Here is a 21,392-nt window from a genome sequence, read left to right on the forward strand (position 1 = left end):
GGGAAGATCCCACATGCCACTGAGCAGCTAAGCCCATGCGCCACAACTACGCAGCCTGTGTTTTAGAGCCTGCGAACCACAAATACTGAGTCTGTGCGCCACAACTACTGAAGCCCATGCACCTAGAGCCCATGCTCTGCAACAAGAAAGGTCACTGCAATGAGAAGCCCGCACACCACAACAAAGAGTAGCCCCTGCTCGCAGCAACTAGAGAAAGCCCGCAAGCAGCAATGAAGACCCAACACAGGCAAAAAAAAAAAAATTTTTTTTAAGTAAAATAAACTTTATGCTCTGCTGAAAATTTAAATTAAATATAAAAAAGGCTGCAGAAAAAATCATTTATGATAAAACCAGGGAATATTGAGAGATACTTGAATTCACACATTCAATAAATATTACACATGCCAAAGTATTAAGACATTTATAAATTATCCTTTAGCTCAGCTCCTGTTAGGTTGTTCCCATAACAATGGGGAAGGGGTAGTTAAAATGCCACTTTACCATTTCTGTAGCTTGTGGGAGTCTTATTCTGTTCACTTTCTTTTTTTTTTCTTTAAAGAAGTCTCTAAACTAAAAGTGAATTTAATAATATCTTTATTTCCTTTTTCACCCTAGCACAAAACATATGACTAGGGCAATATTGGATTAACTCCTCTATTGGGCATCAGTAAGTTAATTTTTTCCTCCTGAGATTCTAGTGTATCAAAAATTTTAACATGTAATATCATAATGCCTCCTAAGACTGGGATTCTTTAAATTTTTATATCAAATTGTGAAGGACCAATTCTTGAAGATATTCCCAACCCTCACATACTCCCCTCCTTATGTATATCAGTCAAAGTCCTGGCAGGGAACAGATGGCACACTCGAGCTGGCTAATTAAAGACTGTTTAACAAAGGGATGATTTATAAAGATGCAACAGGAAATAGGGAAAACAATAAGAAATCGATCAGGTACCTGAAAGGACAAAGCAGCCAGAGTTGTTATTATCTCTAAGCCAGAAGAAGCAAATAGAAGTTAGTTATCAAAAAATGGAGGGGGTAGCTGAACAGAGAGGGTCACCTGTCAGGAGATGTCACCTTCAGTAAGTGACACAGCTAATCATGGTAGTAACCTGGCAGGAAAGGAGCCAGCAGAATAAATATCCAAACGTCCTCTTTCTGATATCCTGCCGGGGGTCGCCACCGGTCAAACTGAATCAGAATCCAGAGGAGAAGAGAACCTATTAATACAACGTATATAGGTCAGCCCCCAGGATATGAGGCAGGGTAAAAGGTGACTGAGAGGATACAGAGAGGCAGAACAAAGGTACCCATCACCCACCTCCCAGCCACTTCGGCATGTAATGTGCTGAAAATCACCTTTCAGTTTGGGAATAGCATGGTGGGAGTTTCTTATCAGTGGAACTAGAAAGCAGTTTGTATACTGAGGCATCTGTGGGGGAAAAGGAACACATTATGCAGACACTCGGACATGTTATAAGGTAAGAGAAATATTTATTTAATTTTACACAAGAACGAGCTTATACTGAACAAATTCAACCAAATAATATTAAGTGCAGTAAAACAAGGGAATAAGGATGACATCTCTTGTTAGAAAATATTAAGTAACCATGCCTGTGCATTATTTTTATCATGACAATAACTCGTTGCAGATTTCTTCTCAGAGTGTATACTGTACATATAACATGTTATAGCTTCTTTGCTTTGCTTCAGAAAACAGAATTTGTTCACTGCCTTACATTTTATTTTTTGCAGTGAAGAACTGAACTGATTTGTGAAGATTCTGACCTAGAGGAAAATTTTCTGCACCAGTGAAGCTAGAGGCTTCCAAAGCTCCCGTAAGCTCAGGCTTTACATCCAGAGGTCGTGATGTCATGGTGTGTATTTCACACCCATTCTTCTACATGCTGACGTCAGATGCAGTTGAGGTGGAATTCTGGTCTAGTGTTGCCCCAAGAAGTTTCCTTTTGTGATTTTCTCAAGCTCCACAGATTTCATAACTGAAAGTTTACTCAGCTATTAACAATGCTGCACTTAGCTGCCCACAAATCATCCACTTCAACTTTTTTTTTTTTTTGGTCTTTTTAATGAAAGAACATTCTTTAAACAGAAATTTCTAGTGAGACAGTTAACTTCACAGTTCCTGAAGGCACTGTGGATCCACTGAGCAACAGATGTGGCCATTCTAGAGAAAAGAGGGGGGAAAAAAAGCATGGTATTACTTTTTAAGCCATTAGTCAATACTCATCGATTGGTACACATAACATAACTGAATGGTTTATTTGTTATTTATGTGCCCCTGAAAGTTCAATGGCTCAATCACTTTTCATGTCTCTACTGTTGCACAACAAACTATGGCCAGTTATTTGTGACAAATCATAAGCTAGCTTTATTTACCCCATGGCACTCTCTTAGCTCACATTTGTTGTTTTATTTACTCATTCACAAAATAAGCATTGAGTAAATTGAGCCTGAGATATGCTGATGAATGAATAAAGCAGATATGGTCACTATCCTCATAGGACAGTGCTTATAGTTTTGGGGGGGAAAGTTAATAAGCAAATGTACAATCAAAAATTGTGAAAAGTGCTAGAAAAGAAACAAACTAGGTGATGTCATGAGATGAGTAAATGTCTGGCTACTTAGATTGGGTGGCCAGAGTAGACTTCTCTGTAGAAGTGATGTTTAAACCAAGACCTCAAGACAGATTTGTGAAAAGGTAGGCCAAGAGGACAGGGAACAGAATGAGTAGAAGGCTTTAAAGTGGAAAGGGTTTTGCGTAGGTAAGAAACCTAGAAAGGTTTGGTCTGGGTGAGAATTTTAAGTTGGTGAAGAAAACAGTGTAGAGATGAGGCAGGAAAAAGTCAAGGAAGAGCCAGATATGCATAATTAGTTTTTATAACAAAGTACCAAAAGAGTATGGTGTATTACAGAGAGAAAAAAATTTGTATCTTGTTCTTTTGAATCCTTGCACTCTTACTTTCTTCCACTGGCTAGCTAATAATAATGAAAATGTTAGTATTGTTACCACAATCATAAGATGATAATACCCTTCTACTTTTTGAGTGTGTACTCTGTGTCAGATACTTTGTCAGGCACTTTAAATACATTATCTAATTTCAACCTCAGAGCATTCCCAGTAGGATCACTATTAATAGTCATTTTTTTTAGGTTCAGAAACTGAAGATCAGAAAGCTTAAATATCATGGCCCAAATCACAAAGCTAATATAATGGTACAGCTGGGATTAAAATTCAGGTTAGTCTGACTCTAAAACTCATCTTCTATTTGATATATTCTCTCAGATAATTGACTTTAGATGATTGAAAATGTATCAGACCTTAATATGATAAAACCAAAAGGGTCTGTTCATGTAAGATAAAACTTAAGAAAGGACTTTGGTACTTTAGCCTTTGTTGAAGCTTACCAAATGAAGGAAAAGCCGGTCTATATCCAAGAAGAGTATTATCAGTTTAACTTAATCTTCTTTCTTTTTAAATTGTTATTAAGCAGAGTTCTTATTCTGACAGCAAAAGAGGGTGACATCCATCTCTTAGATCTCTAGCTGCATTTTAAAGTTTTGTCATTATGCTCAGAGGCAGAGGTTTTCTGGCTATAACCTGGTCACATGATCTTTCCCAATCCATTGACCCAATGAAGGAAGGGGTGTACCAGTTCCTGAGAATATCAGTTTCTCAAATTGTATGGATTTTGAGCAGAAAGAGAGTTAGGGAATGCTTGGAGCATGAGTATGTTTTAGGAAAAGAAGGTATATTTTCAAAGTCTTCCAGTAGTGTTTTTCATATTCCATATCAATTCTGCTATAGCAACATAAATGCTCTACAGACCATGTCATTGGAAGCTCCCCAATTAGGGAAACATAGCTCATACAAGAAAGATTGATAAAATATTCCACTGGGGTTCCTGTTTCAGTAATGGCAGAGTTACTTATTTAAGACTATCTACTATCCCTCCTATGGATAACTATAAAGTTTGGACAAAATATAAAAACTATTTAAAGCAATGGAGAGTTATTAAAAGCAGGAAGACAATGGAGTAGTTTCAATCTTTAAAAGAAGGAAGATGTACTGTTTGAGATTCATTTTTTTACTTGTCATTTTCCCTTAGGGCACTCCCTAGTCTGTGATGCTTAGGATAACTATAACTCAAGCAGAAAGCCACAACCTGCTAGGGCCCACATGTCAGAGGACAACATTTAGGGCTCTGTTGGGCTGCCAGAGTGGCTGGAAATTCAGGAGGAAACGTCTAGAAAGGAGGGAGTGAATCAACATGTCAACTCCCCTCAAATCTGTGGCGGGTCTTTGAATTGCAGAGGAGACTCTAAAGAGACAATCAGAGAGTCACAGCTTGAAGTTTGAAAGATTTGAGCAGATATTTCAGATGCTGCTCACTGTGGGTTTAAAATCTATGTCCTGCCAAGTTAGAAGGGACTGATAAAAAATTCAGGCTTTCCACTGAAAGGCCAAAAGGGCCATGATTAGGAAGAAAATGATGTCTCAAGATTAAGAGATTCACTCTAAAACTAAGGGTACACCTGGAATAGACCCACCTAACCAATGTAAAGCCCAGTCTTTCCAACTGCAAGATGACTGGCCAGTAATTTGCAATCTGCTAGAACAAAAATAGTCTTCAGAAGAAGCTAATAGAATGTAGGGTCTATACTATGTATTATCCACAATATCCAATAAACCATAAACATTACTAGACATGTGAAGAAAAACAGAAAAAAGTGACTCCTCACCAAGAGAAAAACTAGTGAATAGAAATGACTCAAAGTTAATCCAGATGGTAAAAACTAGAAAGTAGCTATTACTAATACGTACAAAGATAAAAGATGGTCATAATGAATGATAAACATGGTAAGTTACAGCAGAGAAATGAAACTATAAATAGAATTAAATAAAAATTCTGGAACTGAAAAGTGCAATATTCAAAATGAAAAATTCGTTGGATGGGTTTAACAGCAGATTAGAGATGGCAAAAGAAATAGTCAATAAATTAAAAAAAATAGAAATTATCCAATCTTTAAAAAAAAAGAGAAAAAGATTGAAATAAAAATAGAAACTTAGTGACCTTCAGGATAACATTAAACCATATAACACATGTGTAATTGGAGTCCCAGAAGAATAGGAGGGAAATAATGTGGCAGACCAAATATCCGAAGAAACAATGGCCAAATTTTTCTCAAATTTGGTGAAAAAAATCTACTTAGATACTCAAAAAAGTCCAGCAAATACCAAAGAGAACAGAAAAAAAAAATCATACTTAAGTGCATAATAGTCAAAATTCTAAAAACCAAAGATAAAGAAAGAATCATGAAAGGAGACAGAGGAGAAAAAAAAAAGACATATTACATATAAGGGAACAAAAGTACAAATGATAACTGAATCCTCATCAGAAATAATAGAAACTAGAAAACAGTAGAGTACCACCTTTAAAGTGCTGGGACAAATCTGTCAATCCTGAATTCTATATTTAGTTAAATATCCTTCAAAAATAAAGACATTTTCAAATAAATGTAAGTTGAGAGAATTTGTGGCCAGTATACCTGCAATATGGAAAATGCTAAAGGAAGTTATTCAAGATAAAGGGAAATAACACTAGATGGAGATTAAAATGTGTGAGAAGAACTGAAGAGCACAAGAAATGGTAAATATGTGGATAAATATAAATATAAAATAAATATAAAATTAAAATATAGCATTTTTTCTTCTATTAATTTGCTTCAAAGATATTTGACTTATTAAAGCAAAAATATTGATAGTAATACAGATTTTTAGAGTTTATAGTATATATAGTTATAAATATGATTATTATAGTGCAAAGGTTAGGGGAATGGGATTATATTATTCCAAAGTTCTTACATTTTATATGAATTAGTATAATATTAAATCTTATTATACTGTAATAAATGAATGATATATGTCACAACTCCTATACCAACAACTAAAACAATCATAAAAAGAGTTATAGTTAAGAATTCAAAAGAACAAGTAAAATTGAATAATATAGAAAATATTAACAAACAAAAAGAAGGAAGGAATAGATGATTAAGAATACAAAAAATAGATGGAACAAGTAGAAAACAAATGGCAAAATGGTGGCCCAAAATCCACCAACGTCAAAAACAATATTAAATGTAAATAGACTAACACTTCAATTAAAAGACAGAGATTGTCACACTGGATAAAAAAGAAAGAACTATTTATACATTATCTATAAAAAATTCACTTTAAATATAAAACCATAGATAGGTTGAAAGTGGATGAATCAAAACAATATACTGTGTGGCTACAAAAGTACCAGACAATGGACTTCCCTGGTGGTGCAGTGGATAAGGCTCCATGATCCCAATGCAGGGGACCTGGGTTTGATCCCTGGTGAAGGAACTAGATCTCACATGCATGCTGCAACTAAGAGTTTGCATGCCACAACTAAGGGGCCCACCTGCCACAACTAAGGAGCCCACGTGCTGCAATTAAGGAGCTGGCAAGTCACAATTAAGGAGCCCACCGGCTGCAACTAAGACCCAGTGCAACTAAATAAATGAATGAATATTTAAAAAAAGAAAGTACCAGTCAAAATTGACTTCAAGTCTAGAAGCCTTGCTGGAGATAAGGAGGGACATTACATAATGATAAACTGGTCAATTCACCATTAGATATAAAAGAATACATACTGTGTGATCCATTTATAGGAAATTTTTAAATAGGAAAATAAATTTACTATAATGAAATAAGGTTTCCTATGAGAAGTAGGTATTGTCTGGGAGGGGACAACAAGGTACTTGCTAGATTGTTGGAAATATTCTATATTTTGATTCATCAAGCTTATAAAATTATATACAAAATAACTATGCATTTCACCTTAACAAACATTACCTTGATAAAAACTAGAATAAAAGGTGACCCACTGAAACTTAGGTTGCTAGAAATAGTAACCACCTACTGTCATAACTAATCATAAAACCTATTTTTATGTAGTAACACAGTAAGTTTCCTTAACACCTTGTTATTTCTGGCTATATTTATTGGTAAAGAAGTCATCATCACTCTTTGCATGGTAAACTCTATAACGTTAAGATTAGAAGACAGCTGACTTTCAGCTTTCAGAGAAATGTTTATATATGATATATATAATGTATAATATATTTTACTCTTATATTTAATATATTTATTATTTACTTATCAATCACTATATGGTATTAATATATTAATTAATATGTTTATAAATTATACATACTATAGATATAATAAATATATGTAATTCTATATTCATATATATGTGGCTATAAATAATATACATAAAAATTAATAATTTAAAATCCAACTATTATCAATATATTAGTATGTCCTAATAGAATTCACTTCATATTCCTTTATTTTCAACCTTCTTGTAATCAAAGTGCAGATGTAATCACAAATAGTATTTTTATCTTAATTTTTATTATAAGCATTGTTAGTACATGAATAATTGAATAATGCAATCATATAATTACATATTATATAATTATGATATAATGTTATATGTTACAGAGTTACCATAATTTATTTAACCCATTTTTCCTTTGTTGGATATTTTGACTTCTTCCTTGATTCTGCGTGCCAATTAATGTTGAGGTTAAAATTACGATGCATACACTTTGCTCCATATTTTAGATTATTTCTTTAGGTTGGATTCTCAGACTCAGGATTAGTAGGATCTTCTGGATATTTCTGTGGGGATGGGGAGTGGGCAAGGAGATGTATGTGTGGTTCTTGACATGTATTTTTCAATGTCACTAACATTGCATAAGAATTACAATTCCAGTACACCTCTGTCAGCATTGGAAATTATGGTGAAATATTTTTTTACTATAGTATGTGAAAATAATAATTCATTATGTTAGTTTATATTTAAGTGTCAATTATTTAAAACACTGATTTCCTCTTTTTTTGCAGTATTACATGACACAGTCTATGTTTATTATTTTTATTTTAATTTTTTTAACATCTTTATTGGAGTATAACTGCTTTACAATGGTGTGCTAGTTTCTGCTTTATAACAAAGTGAATCAGTTATACATATACATATGTTCCCATATCTCTTCCCTCTTGCATCTCCCTCCCTCCCACCCCTCTAGGTGATAACAAACCACCTAGCTAATCTCCCTGTGCTATGCGGCTACTTCCCACTAGCTATCTATTTTACATTTGGTAGTGTATATATGTCCATGCCACTCTCTCACAGCTTATCCTTCCCCCTCCCCATATCCTCACGACCATGCTCTAGTAGGACTGTGTCTTTATTCCCGTCTTACCCTTAGGTTCTTCATGACCTTTTTTTGTTTGTTAGATTCCATATATACGTGGTAGCATATGGTATTTGTTTTTCCCTTTCTGACTTACTTCACTCTATATGACAGACTCTAGGTCCATCCACCTCACTACAAATAACTCAATTTCCTTTCTTTTTATGGCTGAGTAATATTCCATTATATATATATGTGCCACATCTTCTTTAACCATTCATCTGTTGATGGACACTTAGGTTGCTTCCATGTCCTGGCTATTGTAAATAGAGCTGCAATGAACATTTTGGTACATGACTCTTTTTGAATTATGGTTTTCTCAGGGTATATGCCCAGTAGTTGGATTGCTGGGTCATATGGTAGTTCTATTTGTAGTTTTTTAAGGAACCTCCATACTGTTCTCCATAGTGGCTGTATGAATTTACATTCCGGCCAATAGTGCAAGACTGTTCCTTTTCCTCCAAACCCTCTCCAACATTTATTGTTTCTAGATTTTTTTGATGATGGCAATTCTGACCAGTGTGAGATGATATCTCATTGTAGTTTTGATTTGCATTTCTCTAATGATTAATGATGTTGAGCATACTTTCATGTGTTTGTTTGCAATCTGTATATCTTCTTTGGAGAAATGTCTATTTAGGTCTTCTGCCCATTTCTGGCTTGGGTTCTTTGTTTTTTTGTTATTGAGCTGCATGAGCTGCTTATAAATTATGGAGATTAATCCTTTGTCAGTTGCTTCACTTGCAAATATTTTCTCCCATTCTGAGGGTGGCCTTTTGGTCTTGTTTATGGTTTCCTTTGCTGTGCAAAAGCTTTTAAGTTTCATTAGGTCCCATTTGTTTATTTTTGTTTTTATTTCCATTTCTCTAGGAGGTGGGTCAAAAAGGATCTTGCTGTGATTTATGTCAGATTGTTCTGCCTATGTTTTCCTCTAAGAGTTTGACAGTGTCTGGCCTTACATTTAGGTCTTTAATCCATTTTGAGTTTATTTTTGTGTATGGTGTTAGAGAGTGTTCTAATCTCATACTTTTACATGTACCTGTCCAGTTTTCCCACCACCACTTATTGAAGAGGTTGTCTTTTCTCCACTGTATATTCTTGACTCCTTTATCAAAGATAAGGTGACCATATGTGCATGGGTTTACCTCTGGGCTTTCTATCCTGTTCCATTGATTTATATTTCTGTTTTTGTGCCAGTACCATATTGTCTTGATTACTGTAGCTTTGTAGTATAGCCTGAAGTCAGGGAGCCTGAATGCTCCAGGTCCATTTTTTGTTCTCAAGATTGCTTTGGCTATACAGGGTCTTTTTTGCTTCCATACAAATTGTGAAATATTTTGTTCTAGTTCTGTGAAAAATGCCAGTGGTAGTTTGATAGGGATTGTATTGAATCTGTAGATTGCTTTGGGTAGTATAGTCATTTTCACAATGTTGAGTCTTCCAATTCAAGAACATGGTATATCTCTCCATCTGTTGGTATCATCTTTAATTTCTTTTATCAGTGTCATAGTTTTCTGCATACAGGTCTTTTTTCTCCCTAGGTAGGTTTATTCCTATGTATTTTATTCTTTTTGTTGCAATGGTCAATGGGAGTGTTTCCTTAATTTCTCTTTCAGATTTTTCATCATTAGTGTATAAGAATGCCAGAGATTCCTGTGCATTAATTTTGTATCCTGCTACTTTACCAGATTCGTTGATTAGTTCTAGTAGTTTTCTGGTAGCATCTTTAGGATTCTCTATGCATAGTATCATGTCATCTGCAAACAGTGACAGCTTTACTTTTTCTTTTCCGATTTGCATTCCTTTTATTTCTTTTTCTTCTCTGATTGCTGTGGCTAAAACTTCCAAAACTATGTTGAATAAGAGTGGTAAGGGGGCTTCCCTGGTGGCACAGTGGTTGAGATTCCACCTGCTGATGCAGGGGACACGGGTTCGTGCCCCGGTACGGGAAGATCCCACATGCCTCAGAGCGGCTAGGACCATGAGCCATGGCTGCTGAGCCTGTGCGTCCGGACCCCGTGCTCTGCAATGGGAGAGGCCACAATAGTGAGAGGCCCACGTACCACAAAAAAAAAAAAAAAAAAGAGTGGTGACAGTGGGCAAACTTGTCTTGTTCCTGATCTTAGTGGAAAGGGTTTCAGTTTTTCATCATTGAGGACAATGTTGGCCGTGGGTTTATCATATATGGCCTTTATTATGTTGAGGAAAGTTCCTTCTATGCCTACTTTCTGCAGGGTTTTTATCATTAATGGGTGTTGAATTTTGTCGAAAGCTTTCTCTGCATCTATTGAGATGATCATATGGTTTTTCTCCTTCAATTTGTTAATATGGTGTATCACGTTGATTGATTTGTGTATATTGAAGAATCCTTGCATTCCTGGGATAAACCCCACGTGATCATGGTGTATGATCCTTTTAATGTGCTGTTGGATTCTGTTTGCTAGTATTTTTTGAGGATTTTTGCATCTATGTTCATCAGTGATATTGGCCTATAGTTTTCTTTCTTTGTGACATCCTTGTCTGGTTTTGGTATTAGGGTGATGGTGGCCTCGTAGAATGAGTTTGGGAGTGTTCCTCCCTCTGCTATATTTTGGAAGAGTTTGAGAAGGGTAGGTGTTAGCTCTTCTCTAAATGTTTGATAGAATTCGCCTGTAAAGCCATCTGGTCCTGGGCTTTTGTTTGTTGGAAGATTTTTAATGACAGTTTCAATTTCAGTGCTTGTGATTGGTCTGTTCATATTTTCTATTTCTTCCTGGTTAAGTCTCGGCATGTGGTGCATTTCTAAGAACTTGTCCATTTCTTCCAGGTTGTCCATTTTATTGGCATAGAGCTGCTTGTAGTAATCTCTCATGCTCCTTTTATTTCTGCAGTGTCAGTTGTTACTTCTCCTTTTTCATTTCTAATTCTATTGATTTGAGTCTTCTCCCTTTTTTTCTTGATGAGTCTGGCTAATGGTTTATCAATTTTGTTTATCTTCTCAAAGAACCAGCTTTACGTTTTATTGATCTTTGCTATCTTTTCCTTTATTTCGTTTTCATTTATTCCTGATCTGATCTTTATGATTTCTTTCCTTCTGCTAACTTTGGGGTTTTTTTGTTCTTCTTTCTCTAATTGCTTTAGGTGCAAGGTTAGGTTGTTTATTTGAGATGTTCCCTGTTTCTCAATGTAGGATTGTGTTGCTATAAACTTCCCTCTTAGAACTGCTTTTGCTGCATCCCATAGGTTTTGGATTGTCGTGTCTCCATTGTTATTTGTTTCTAGGTATTTTTTGATTTCCTCTTTGATTTCTTCAGTGATCACTTCGTTATTAAGTAGTGTATTGTTTAGCCTCCATGTGATTGTATTTTTTTACAGATATTTGCCTGTAATTGATATCTAGTCTCAGAGCATTGTGGTCAGAAAAAATACTTGATACGATTTCAATTTTCTTAACAAGGCTAGATTTGTGACCCAAGATATGATCTATCCTGGAGAATGTTCCATGAGCACTTGAGAAAATTGTGTATTCTGTTGTTTTTGGATGGAATGTCCTCTAAATATCAATTAAGTACATCTTGTTTTATGTATCATTTAAAGCTTGTGTTTCCTTATTTATTTTCATTTTGGATTATCTGTCCATTGGTGAAAGTGGGGGGTTAAAGTCCCCTACTATGATTGTGTTACTGTCGATTTCCCCTTTCATGGCTCTTAGTATTTGCCTTATGTATTAAGGTGCTCCTATATTGGGTGCATAAATATTTACAATTGTTATATCTTCTTCTTGGATCGATCCTTTGATCATTATATAGTGTCCTTCTTTGTCTCTTGTAATAGTCTTTATTTTAAGGTCTATTTTGTCTGATATGAGAATTGTTACTTCAGCTTTCTTCTGATTTCCATTTGCATGGAATATCTCTTTCTATCCCCTCACCTTGTCTGTATGTGTCCCTAGGTCTGAAGTGGGTCTCTTGTAGACAGCATATATATGGTTCTTGTTTTTGTATCCATTCATCCAGTCTATGTCTTTTGTTTGGAGCATTTAATCCATTTACATTTAAGGTAATTATCAATATATATATTCCTATTCCCATTTTCTTAACTGTTTTGGGTTATTGTAGGTCTTTTCCTTCTCTTGTGTTTCTTGCTTAGAGAAGTTCCTTTAGCATTTTTCATAAAGCTGGTTTGGTGGTGCTGAACTCTCTCAGCTTTTACTTGTCTGTAAAGGTTTTAATTTCTCCATCAAATCTGAATGAGATCCTTGCTGTGTAGAGTAATCTTGGTTGTAGGCCTTTCTCCTTCATCATTTTAAATAGGTCCTGCCACTCTCTTCTGGCTTGCAGAGCTTCTGTTGAAAGATCAGCTGTCAACTTTATGGGGATTCCCTTGTGTGTTATTTTTCCCTTGTTGCTTTTAATATGTTTTCTTTGTATTTAATTTTTGATAGTTTTATTAATATGTGTCTTGGCATGTTTCTCCTTGGATTTATCCTGTATGGGACTCTCTGTGCTTTCTGGACTTGATTAACTATTTTCTTTCCCATATTAGGGAAGTTTTCAACTATAATCTCTTCAAATATTTTCTCAGTCCCTTTCTTTTTCTCTTCTTCTTCTGGGACTCCTATAATTCAAATGTTGGTGCATTTAATGTTTTCCCAGAGGTCTCTGAGACTGTCCTTAGTTCTTTTCATTGTTTTTTGTTTATTCTGCTCTGCAGTAGTTATTTCCACTATTTTGTCTTCCAGGTCACTTATCTGTTCTTCTGCCTCAGTTACTCTGAGGCATTTTTAATGAGTATTTTTAATTTCATTTATTGTGTTGTTCATCATTGCTTGTTTCCACTTTAGTTCTTCTAGGTCCTTGTTAAATGTTTCTTGCATTTTCTCTATTCTATTTCCCAGATTCTGGATCATCTTTACTACCATTATTCTGAATTCTTTTTCAGGTAGACTGCCTATTTCCTCTTCATTTGTTAGGTCTGGTGGGTTTTTACCTTTCTCCTTCATCTGCTGTGTGTTTTTCTGTCTTTTCATTTTGCTTATCTTACTGTTTTTGGGCTCTCCTTTTCACAGGCTGCAGGTTCGTAGTTCCCATTGTTTTTGGTGTCTGTCCCCAGTGGGTAAGGTTGGTTCAGTGGGTTATGTAGGTTTCCTGGTCGAGGGGACTACTATCTGTGTTCTGGTGGATGAAGTTGGATCTTGTCTTTCTGGTGGGCAGGTCCACATCTGGTGGTGTGTTTTAGGGTGTCTGTTGCCTTATTATGATTTTAGGCAGCCTCTCTGCTAATGGATGGCGCTGTGTTCCTGTCTTGCTATTTGTTTGGCATAGTGTGTCCAGCACTGTAGCTTGCTGGTCGTTGAGTGGAGCTGGGTCTTGGCATTAAGGTGGAGATCTCTGGGAGATTTTTGACATCTGATATTACATGGAGCTGGGAGGTCTCTTGTGGACCAGTGTCCTGAAGTTGGCTCTCCCACCTCAGTGGCACAGCCCTGATGCCTGGCTGGAGCACCAAGAGGCTGTCCTCCACATAGCTCAGAATAAAAGGGAGAAAAAATAGAAAGAAAGGGTAAAAAATAAAATAAAGTAAGATAAAATAAAGTTATTAAAATAAAAATTAAGAAAATAATTTTAAAAAGAAAAAAAACAACGGACGGACAGAACCCTAGGAGAAATGGTGAAAGCAAAGCTATACAGACAAAATCTCACACAGAAGCATACACATACACACTCACAAAAAGAGGAAAAGGGGAAAAAATAATCTATCTTGCTCCCAAAGTCCACCTCCTCAATTTGGGATGATTTGTTATCTATTCTGGTATTCCACAGATGCAGGGTACATCAAGTTGATTGTGGAGATTTAATCCGCTGCTCCTGAGGCTGCTGGGAGAGATTTCCCTTTCTCTCCTCTGTTTGCTCAGCTCCCGGGGTTCAGCTTTGGATTTGGCCCCGTCTCTGCGTGTAGGTCCCCTGAGGGCGTCTGCTCTTTGCTCAAACAGGACGGGGCTAAAGGAGCAGCTGATTCGGGGGCTCTGGCTCACTCAGGCCGGTCCGGAGGGAGGGGCATGGAGTGCGGGGCGAGCCTGCAGCGGCAGAAGCCAGCATGATGTTGCACCAGCCTGCACGCCGTGCGTTCTCCCGGGGAAGTTATCCCTGGATCACGGACCTTGGCAGTGGCGGGCTGCACAGGCCCCAGGAGAGGAGGTGTGGATAGTGACCTGTGCTCGCACACAGGCTTCTTGGTGGCAGCAGCAGCAGCAGCCTTTGCATCTCATGCTCGTCTCTGGGGTCCACGCTGATAGCCGCGGCTCGCGCCCGTCTCTGGAGCTCCTTTAATCAGCACTCTTAATTCCTCTTCTCGCGCACCAGGAAACAAAGAGGCAAGAAAAAGTCTCTTGTCTCTTCGGCACCTCCAGACTTTTTCCTGGACTCCCTCCCAGCTAGCCGTGGTGCACTAACCCCTTCAGGCTGTGTTCACGCCGCCAACCCCAGTCCTCTCCCTGCGCTCAGACCGAAGCCCGAGCCTCAGCTCCCAGCCCCGCCCACCCCGGCGGGTGAGCAGACGAGCCTCTTGGGCTGGTGAGTGCTGGTCGACACCGATCCTCTGTGCGGGAATCTCTCCGCTTTGCCCTCCGCACCCCTGTGACTGCGCTCTCCTTTGCGGCTCCGAAGCTTCCCCCCTCCGCCACCCGCAGTGTCCACCCGCGAAGGGGCTTCCTAGTGTGTGGAAACCTTTACTCCTTCATAGCTCCCTCCCAATGGTGCAGGTCCCATCCCTATCCTTTTGTCTCTGTTTTTTCTTTTTTCTTTTGCCCTAACCAGGTACGTGGGGGGGTTTCTTGCCTTTTGGGAGGTCTGAGGTCTCCTGTCAGTGTTCAGTAGGTGTTCTGTAGGGGTTGTTCCACATGCAGATGTATTTCTGGTGTATCTGTCGGGAGGAAGGTGATCTCTGAGCCTTACTCTTCCGCTATCTTCTCAAATCCTATTGAGTTCCTCTTTTCTGATAGCTGTATTCTTTAGTGAATTGTTTATTTATCCTTTGTTGATTTATTTATGGGGAAATAAGTATTTTAAAATTAATTTTCATATATATTTAATCTAATAAAGAAATCATATCTGTTGAAAATTTTTTCTAGTTTCTAGTTGTGATCTTATATTTTGCTAATTTTATCTATAGAAGCTCTAAATTTTCTTTGAGGTAGATTTTATCACTTTTAAATTACAGAAGGCATCTTCCTTCAAGAATTTTGATAAATATTTGATTACTTATCTTTGCTTTGATTTATTTTTAATATCTAGCACTTTTTCCACATGGAATTTGTTTTGATACATAATATACTAGTATATACAACTTACATCCTTCAAACTGCTGTCCAGTCATTCCAGTATTTATAGAATAATCCTTTCTTCCTCTTTTGATTTGCGAAGCTCTCCTGATCATATATTAAAGTATTCATTATAATAATGTTCATTTATGGGGTATTTCTTTCCATAGATAGACTTAGTTATCTATTCTAATTTTAGCACAGATGTCCACTTTCCAAACTTGAAGTTTATGGTTTCTAATAGATGAAGGCAACATTTAGAAAGTTAGGAGCTTCATCCTCTTAAAACTATTTTTTTCCATACCTCAATTATCTCAGTATTATATCTAGAGTCTCCCCAGGAGTTAAAAGTGGCCCTCTGGTTTCCAATTTCCCAAGTGTCCCACTCAGTGATAATTTATTAAAGGGAATGACCCTCTAATACCTCCTCCCTCTTTATTTCTCAGCTGGGTACATCCCTCTTTATTGTCTGGAGCTCAAAACATAATTGCCTGAAAGCTCTCTGACCCATCATAAGGGTGTGTAGTCTCTATTAGATTTAGGAAAGACAAAATTAGTAATTCTTTTTTGATGTAAGAATTCAACTTCTGAGTGGAGGAAACATTTTTTTTTAACCTAAGCAAATTACATTTGAAGACATCTTTAAAAAGGGAAGGGAAACTCTTAACTCTATTTCTCCCAGCTAACTCTTAATTCCTCAGGAAGTAAAACTGGTTCATGCATTGTACAGCCTCTTAGCACAGTGCAACTTTCCTTTAGAGCATCCATCAGAGTTTGTAATGTTGTCTTTATCTGTTTCATGACTTAATGTTTCTATACTCCACTACCTACAATAATAATAGTCAACATTTATTGAGCACTTACTCTGAATGCATGTGAAATGTGTAGGAAACTTTGTATGGATCTTCTCACTTAATTCTTATAGCAACTTTCTCAAGTAGGTTCTATAATTATTCCTAGGTAAGTATTATTATTATTCCCATTTTTAGATGAGAAAAATGGAGCCACAGGGAGATTAATAAATATCCCTTGAGGTGACATTGCTAGTGAGGTTGACCAGGCTTTCAATCCAGGTAGCCTGATTCCAGATGCCATGATTCCAGATGCCACGTTCTTCACCTCTAGGCCAGCGCTTTCCAATACAATACTCTGTGATGATAGAAAGGTTCTCTATATGTGCTATCTAATACGATAGCCACTAGCACGTGTGAGCATTTGAAATGTAGCTTGTGTGACTGAGGATTGGATTTTTAACTTAATTTCAATGAATTTAAATAGCCATGTGTGGTTACTGGCTACTGTATTGGACAGCAGAGCTCTAGAAGCTGCTGGGCAAAAATTTCCAGGAACAATTATACCCATTTTTGCTTATCATTCTACCCTAGTTCTGGCACAATACCCCACATAATTTGTATTTATTGACTAAAACAAATAACTCAGAAGTGGTAGGATGGGGAGATGATAAGCGAAAACGGTGCTCTGAAAGTACCAAATTGTAAAGGATGCTCACCTCTAATGAAATCTCTCAAGCCTGTTTGGTATAAGTTTCATTTTTAAAATAGCACAAAATAAACATAATAAGATGAGTATTAGGGACTCATTTGGTAACACTGAGGATATTCTTATAACTCATACTTAATAAGAAGGGAAGAGGGAAACAGCATCAAATAGTAACCTCTGAGAATCGACACTTATCTGACAAGAAATGAATTCAATGTCAAAATACACTTTCTGGACTATATTTCTACCATGAGCCAAAAAATCCTAGTAGTTGTTTGTAAGGTGGTGAATGACAAGCTCATTCACACTCTTTTCCCCAGAAAACACTCTGTTTTTCTGCCTATTACTGAATGCATCTTTCTTGTTGGAAGTATCTGTCTGAGCTATATCTGGTGTTTTACATTCTATCACCCAGTATATGTATTTGTTGTCATTGCTCAGAACAATCATCTAACAGATTATGAGTGTAAAGAGACTCAACTCTATTTGGTAATTAAATGTCAGAAAGTATTTCCCTATTGGTCATGAATGCTGAAGTTTCTAGAAAATGCACCATTAAATGTACTCAAATGTACTCATATCAAATGTATATAGGGAGGATGGGAGGGAGGCTCAAGAGGGAGGGGATATGGGGACATATGTATGCATGTGGCTGATTCACTTTGGTGTACAACAGAAACTAACACAGTATTGTGAAGCAATTATACTCCAATAAAGATCTATTTTAAAAAATGTAAATTAAAGCAGCACTGCATATACATTATTAGTAACTTTTAGTAGTAAAAGTAACTTCCAAATGTGCTAATGCACGTTTAAAAAACTGCATTAAATGTTCCCCCAAAAAGCTATGCTTGATTGACAAATTGCATTAATTGAAAGAGCTAGAAATTTTGGCTTGAAATAGATAATAATAGCATCTCAAAACTTAAAGCATTTCACATTTCTTTGTCCTGTTACATCAAGCCACTCTAGTAAGAAATTTGTACTACATGAATCTGAATGAAATTGCTCTATTGAAAAAAAATTTTTTTAATGGAAATGCTCACTTAAAGAACCGGAGCAGTTATAGATATTTGGCTGTGCTATGGTGGGAAAAATCTGACATCTTTGCTTTCTTGCTGTTGTTAAGCTTTCCAGATTATTTACTTAGTTCTAGTGTTGATTCTAAAATTTTGACTATGAAGTACAATGACCATGAAATCAAATGTTTGTAGGAACAATAATCAAAGTAGAATGCTTTCAACTTTGTCACCATCTGTGAATTCTATATACTCTGTCTACATTACCAGTATTTCTATTCTCAGTGAAGTAAAAGGCACAATGCTCTATTTTCCTATGAGAATAAAAAGAAAAATCTTTATAATGATTTTTCTCCAGCCGTAGGAATAAAATATGGTAAACAACAGATCTTAAATTTTTCAACTCAGTGTAACTCACCACCACAAACCAAGAAATATGCCCATTTTTGCCATATTGATTTTTACTTTGGAAAACATAATATGTTCACTTTGTTGATATATCTTATCTCATAAAAGGACTAGATAAAAATCAATAAAATAATATTGTCTTCTATCATGAAATAAACATGAAGTTTGGAGGTGTACTATTTTTTTTTAAGATGTGTACAGTTAGATGCTTTAGGGCAATTTACGTAGGTTCTTTCTGTTCTGGTGATATTAGTAACCCATCATTCTGGTTTCTGACCAAGCACCTCCTTCTCCCTGAATATGCATTACAGGATGCACAGAACAGTCAGCCTTGGCACTAATAAAGCTAAGTGGCCCTCCTCCCATATCTGTTTGAACAGTAAATAGGAAAGAAGATGCTTCCCATTGGCCAGGTTAAGCACATTAGTATCTGTGAATCCTGGGTGCAGCTGGCCAAGTGCTCCCTACTTGAATATAATGAATGGGCTTTACCTTGCACTGGCAGAGAGTACACTCAGTGCCATGTTTGATCCAAGAGGACCCAGTGAAGCGAACCACATTCATTTCATCCAGGCAAGTTTTGGTGATGTCATTACGGATGGTGTCAGCCTGGCAAGGGTCGGTGACACAGCGCGGGCAGCACTCATTCTCTGGGAGGACACTGAATTCACACTCCACCTCTGGGCAAGGCAGGGGCCAACAGTCAACTTCCCCTTGCTATAAGGAAAGCAGATGAACAAGGGCAAAGGGAGGGGGAGGGAGGGCGTGGAGGGAGGTGAGGAGGGAGGGAGCACAGTGTTTACCGAATACTCAATTTATTTGATGGACATTTATACTCAGACCTTCACAGCTATGAATCTTGTAGGGAATCCACAAAAGCCCTATCAGAGAGATGAGAGCTATACTGCAGATGGATTATAAAACAGTCTTCAGGGGTTAAACAAGAACAACAATAAAGGAAAGCAAAAACTCTTTCTCTTAAAACAAATTTGCATGCCCTTCTCTTTCCCATGACAAAGGAGAATTGTTTACTACAGAAGAGGTTTTTACTTAGTTTCTGCCTATGAGATGTTTTTTTCGTTTTTACGAACTTTTCCCCCTACCTTCTCATTTATTCCCTTCTGCAAAAACAAAGTTTTGTCCACTGACAAGAAAGTAGACTGAAATATGAAGGAAATTTGACAGTATTCTTTGTTCATTTATACGTTTCTCAGTGTAGGGACTTTGGAAAAAACAAAACAAAACTAGGAGCTGATTTCAGTCTTTTTTATTCCACATGAGAAAATTGTGTGAATTGGATCTTTTTAAAATTTAGTTCCCACCTGTTTCCTATTTTCTTCATAATTCTGAGTCTCAGGATCTTGGAGATGAAAGCGGCCTTCAGGCACAGAAACTGACCTTGCTCTTTCAACTGATTTTTGGGTTGAAAGTATAAAAAGGAAGCAACAAAAAAGCATTGCCTTAAAAATATCTTCACACAAATAGAAAGGAAACTAGTCCTAACTTTAAAAGTAGCATCTGTGAAACTTTCTTCTATAAAGACATATAGATGAATTTTCCTTTTTATTTATACCACTAGAAAGAAACAAGAAATTTGGTTAAATGAAAAAATGATTGGTATTTTCCTTATCAAGTCTTCATTTTCTTTATCAAGTCTTCATTTTCTTTTTAACCTATTGTTTCCAGTAGAAGTTTCATAAATATATACATTCCATTCTAAGATTCTAGTAAGTATTTATTGCATATCCATATTATGTGTAAAACAGGGTGCCCACCAGAACAGCACTGACAGTAATAATCTTTAGAAAGAAAAAAAAGTGTGTTTTTTTTGTTTTTGTTTGCTTACATCTAAGCATAATTGATAGAAATGGATTAACAAAAGGTGTATTGGAAAAAGTGATTTTTTTTAATGCCATTATTCTGTTCATAACTGTCTCTAAGTAAACCTAAGCTGAGTGGGATTGGGGAAGCCAGGAGAGCCTTTTCTTCTTTTGAGCTCTGGAGATAGTCCTGAAAGACTGACATGACATGGTGTACCACATCTACCCCCAGATATTCCTTCTCAGACCCTAAATGCATAACCATCACCTTATCATCCTAACCAGGTTCACTTTTTATAACTCCCGACACTATGGCCAGGTACTGAATATCGGTGCAGGGGGCAGGGCAAGGTTGTTTTACAATTTCAATTCTGGGTTTAAACGTTTCCCTGAACTTCACGTAGCTGAACTTACCAAGCAGCGGCACTGTTGGCAGTTCTGGACCCAGGTGTCACCACTGTTGTACAAGGTTTCCCCATTTTGATGGAGGCACTGACTGCTCAGCCTTGGGTCACATTCGGGGCAGCAGAAAAGATCAACTGTGGGATTCTCACAGTCACAGACCATCCGTCGACACATTACAAATCCATTCTGTATGACAAGGGAAAAAAAGCAGTTACCAAAAACCTCCATTTCTCAATATACTAACATCATATGTATGTGTGTATCTGTGTGTGTGTACATGTGTATATACACACACATATATACACTTTATATATATTACATACTATATCTATAATCTCAGATGTTGATTTGGAAGTTGAGTTAACTCACACTGTTTACCCAATATAACTGATTTTCTTTAAAATTCCATTTTGTAGCTAATACCCAGAAATTACTTAAGCTGGAGAACTTCTAATTTTCTTTCCACACATTACTCTTTAAATGACTTGACTGGAAAGAAAATTTTCAGAAATAACCAGTTAAAATGATAACCACTGCATGGCTCTTATGTGTAAATAAATTGTGTATGTATATATAAATATACTTTTTTTGTGTGAGGGCTTGTATGTTTATATTTGGTAGCTAGTCAAC

At 36.7% G+C, this 21,392-nt stretch overlaps 1 protein-coding gene across 1 annotated transcript in view; it reads right to left on the reverse strand.

Moving 5' to 3' along the window:
* Window positions 1-2,137: 2,137 nt before the first annotated feature.
* Window positions 2,138-21,392, reverse strand: part of NELL2 (neural EGFL like 2) — a gene marked incomplete at its 3' end in the record, with an annotated part of 372,583 nt that continues 353,328 nt past the window's right edge. The window contains exons 19-21 of the mRNA XM_079715910.1: window positions 20,772-20,948; window positions 19,030-19,254; window positions 2,138-2,188 (exon numbers count right to left, since the gene is read on the reverse strand). Coding sequence (XP_079572036.1) covers window positions 2,138-2,188; window positions 19,030-19,254; window positions 20,772-20,948 — 453 coding nt within the window. The remainder of the gene's footprint in view (window positions 2,189-19,029; window positions 19,255-20,771; window positions 20,949-21,392) is intronic.

This window comes from Hyperoodon ampullatus, assembly GCF_949752795.1.
Source record: "Hyperoodon ampullatus genome assembly, chromosome: 11".
NCBI classification, from domain to species: Eukaryota; Metazoa; Chordata; class Mammalia; order Artiodactyla; family Ziphiidae; genus Hyperoodon; species Hyperoodon ampullatus.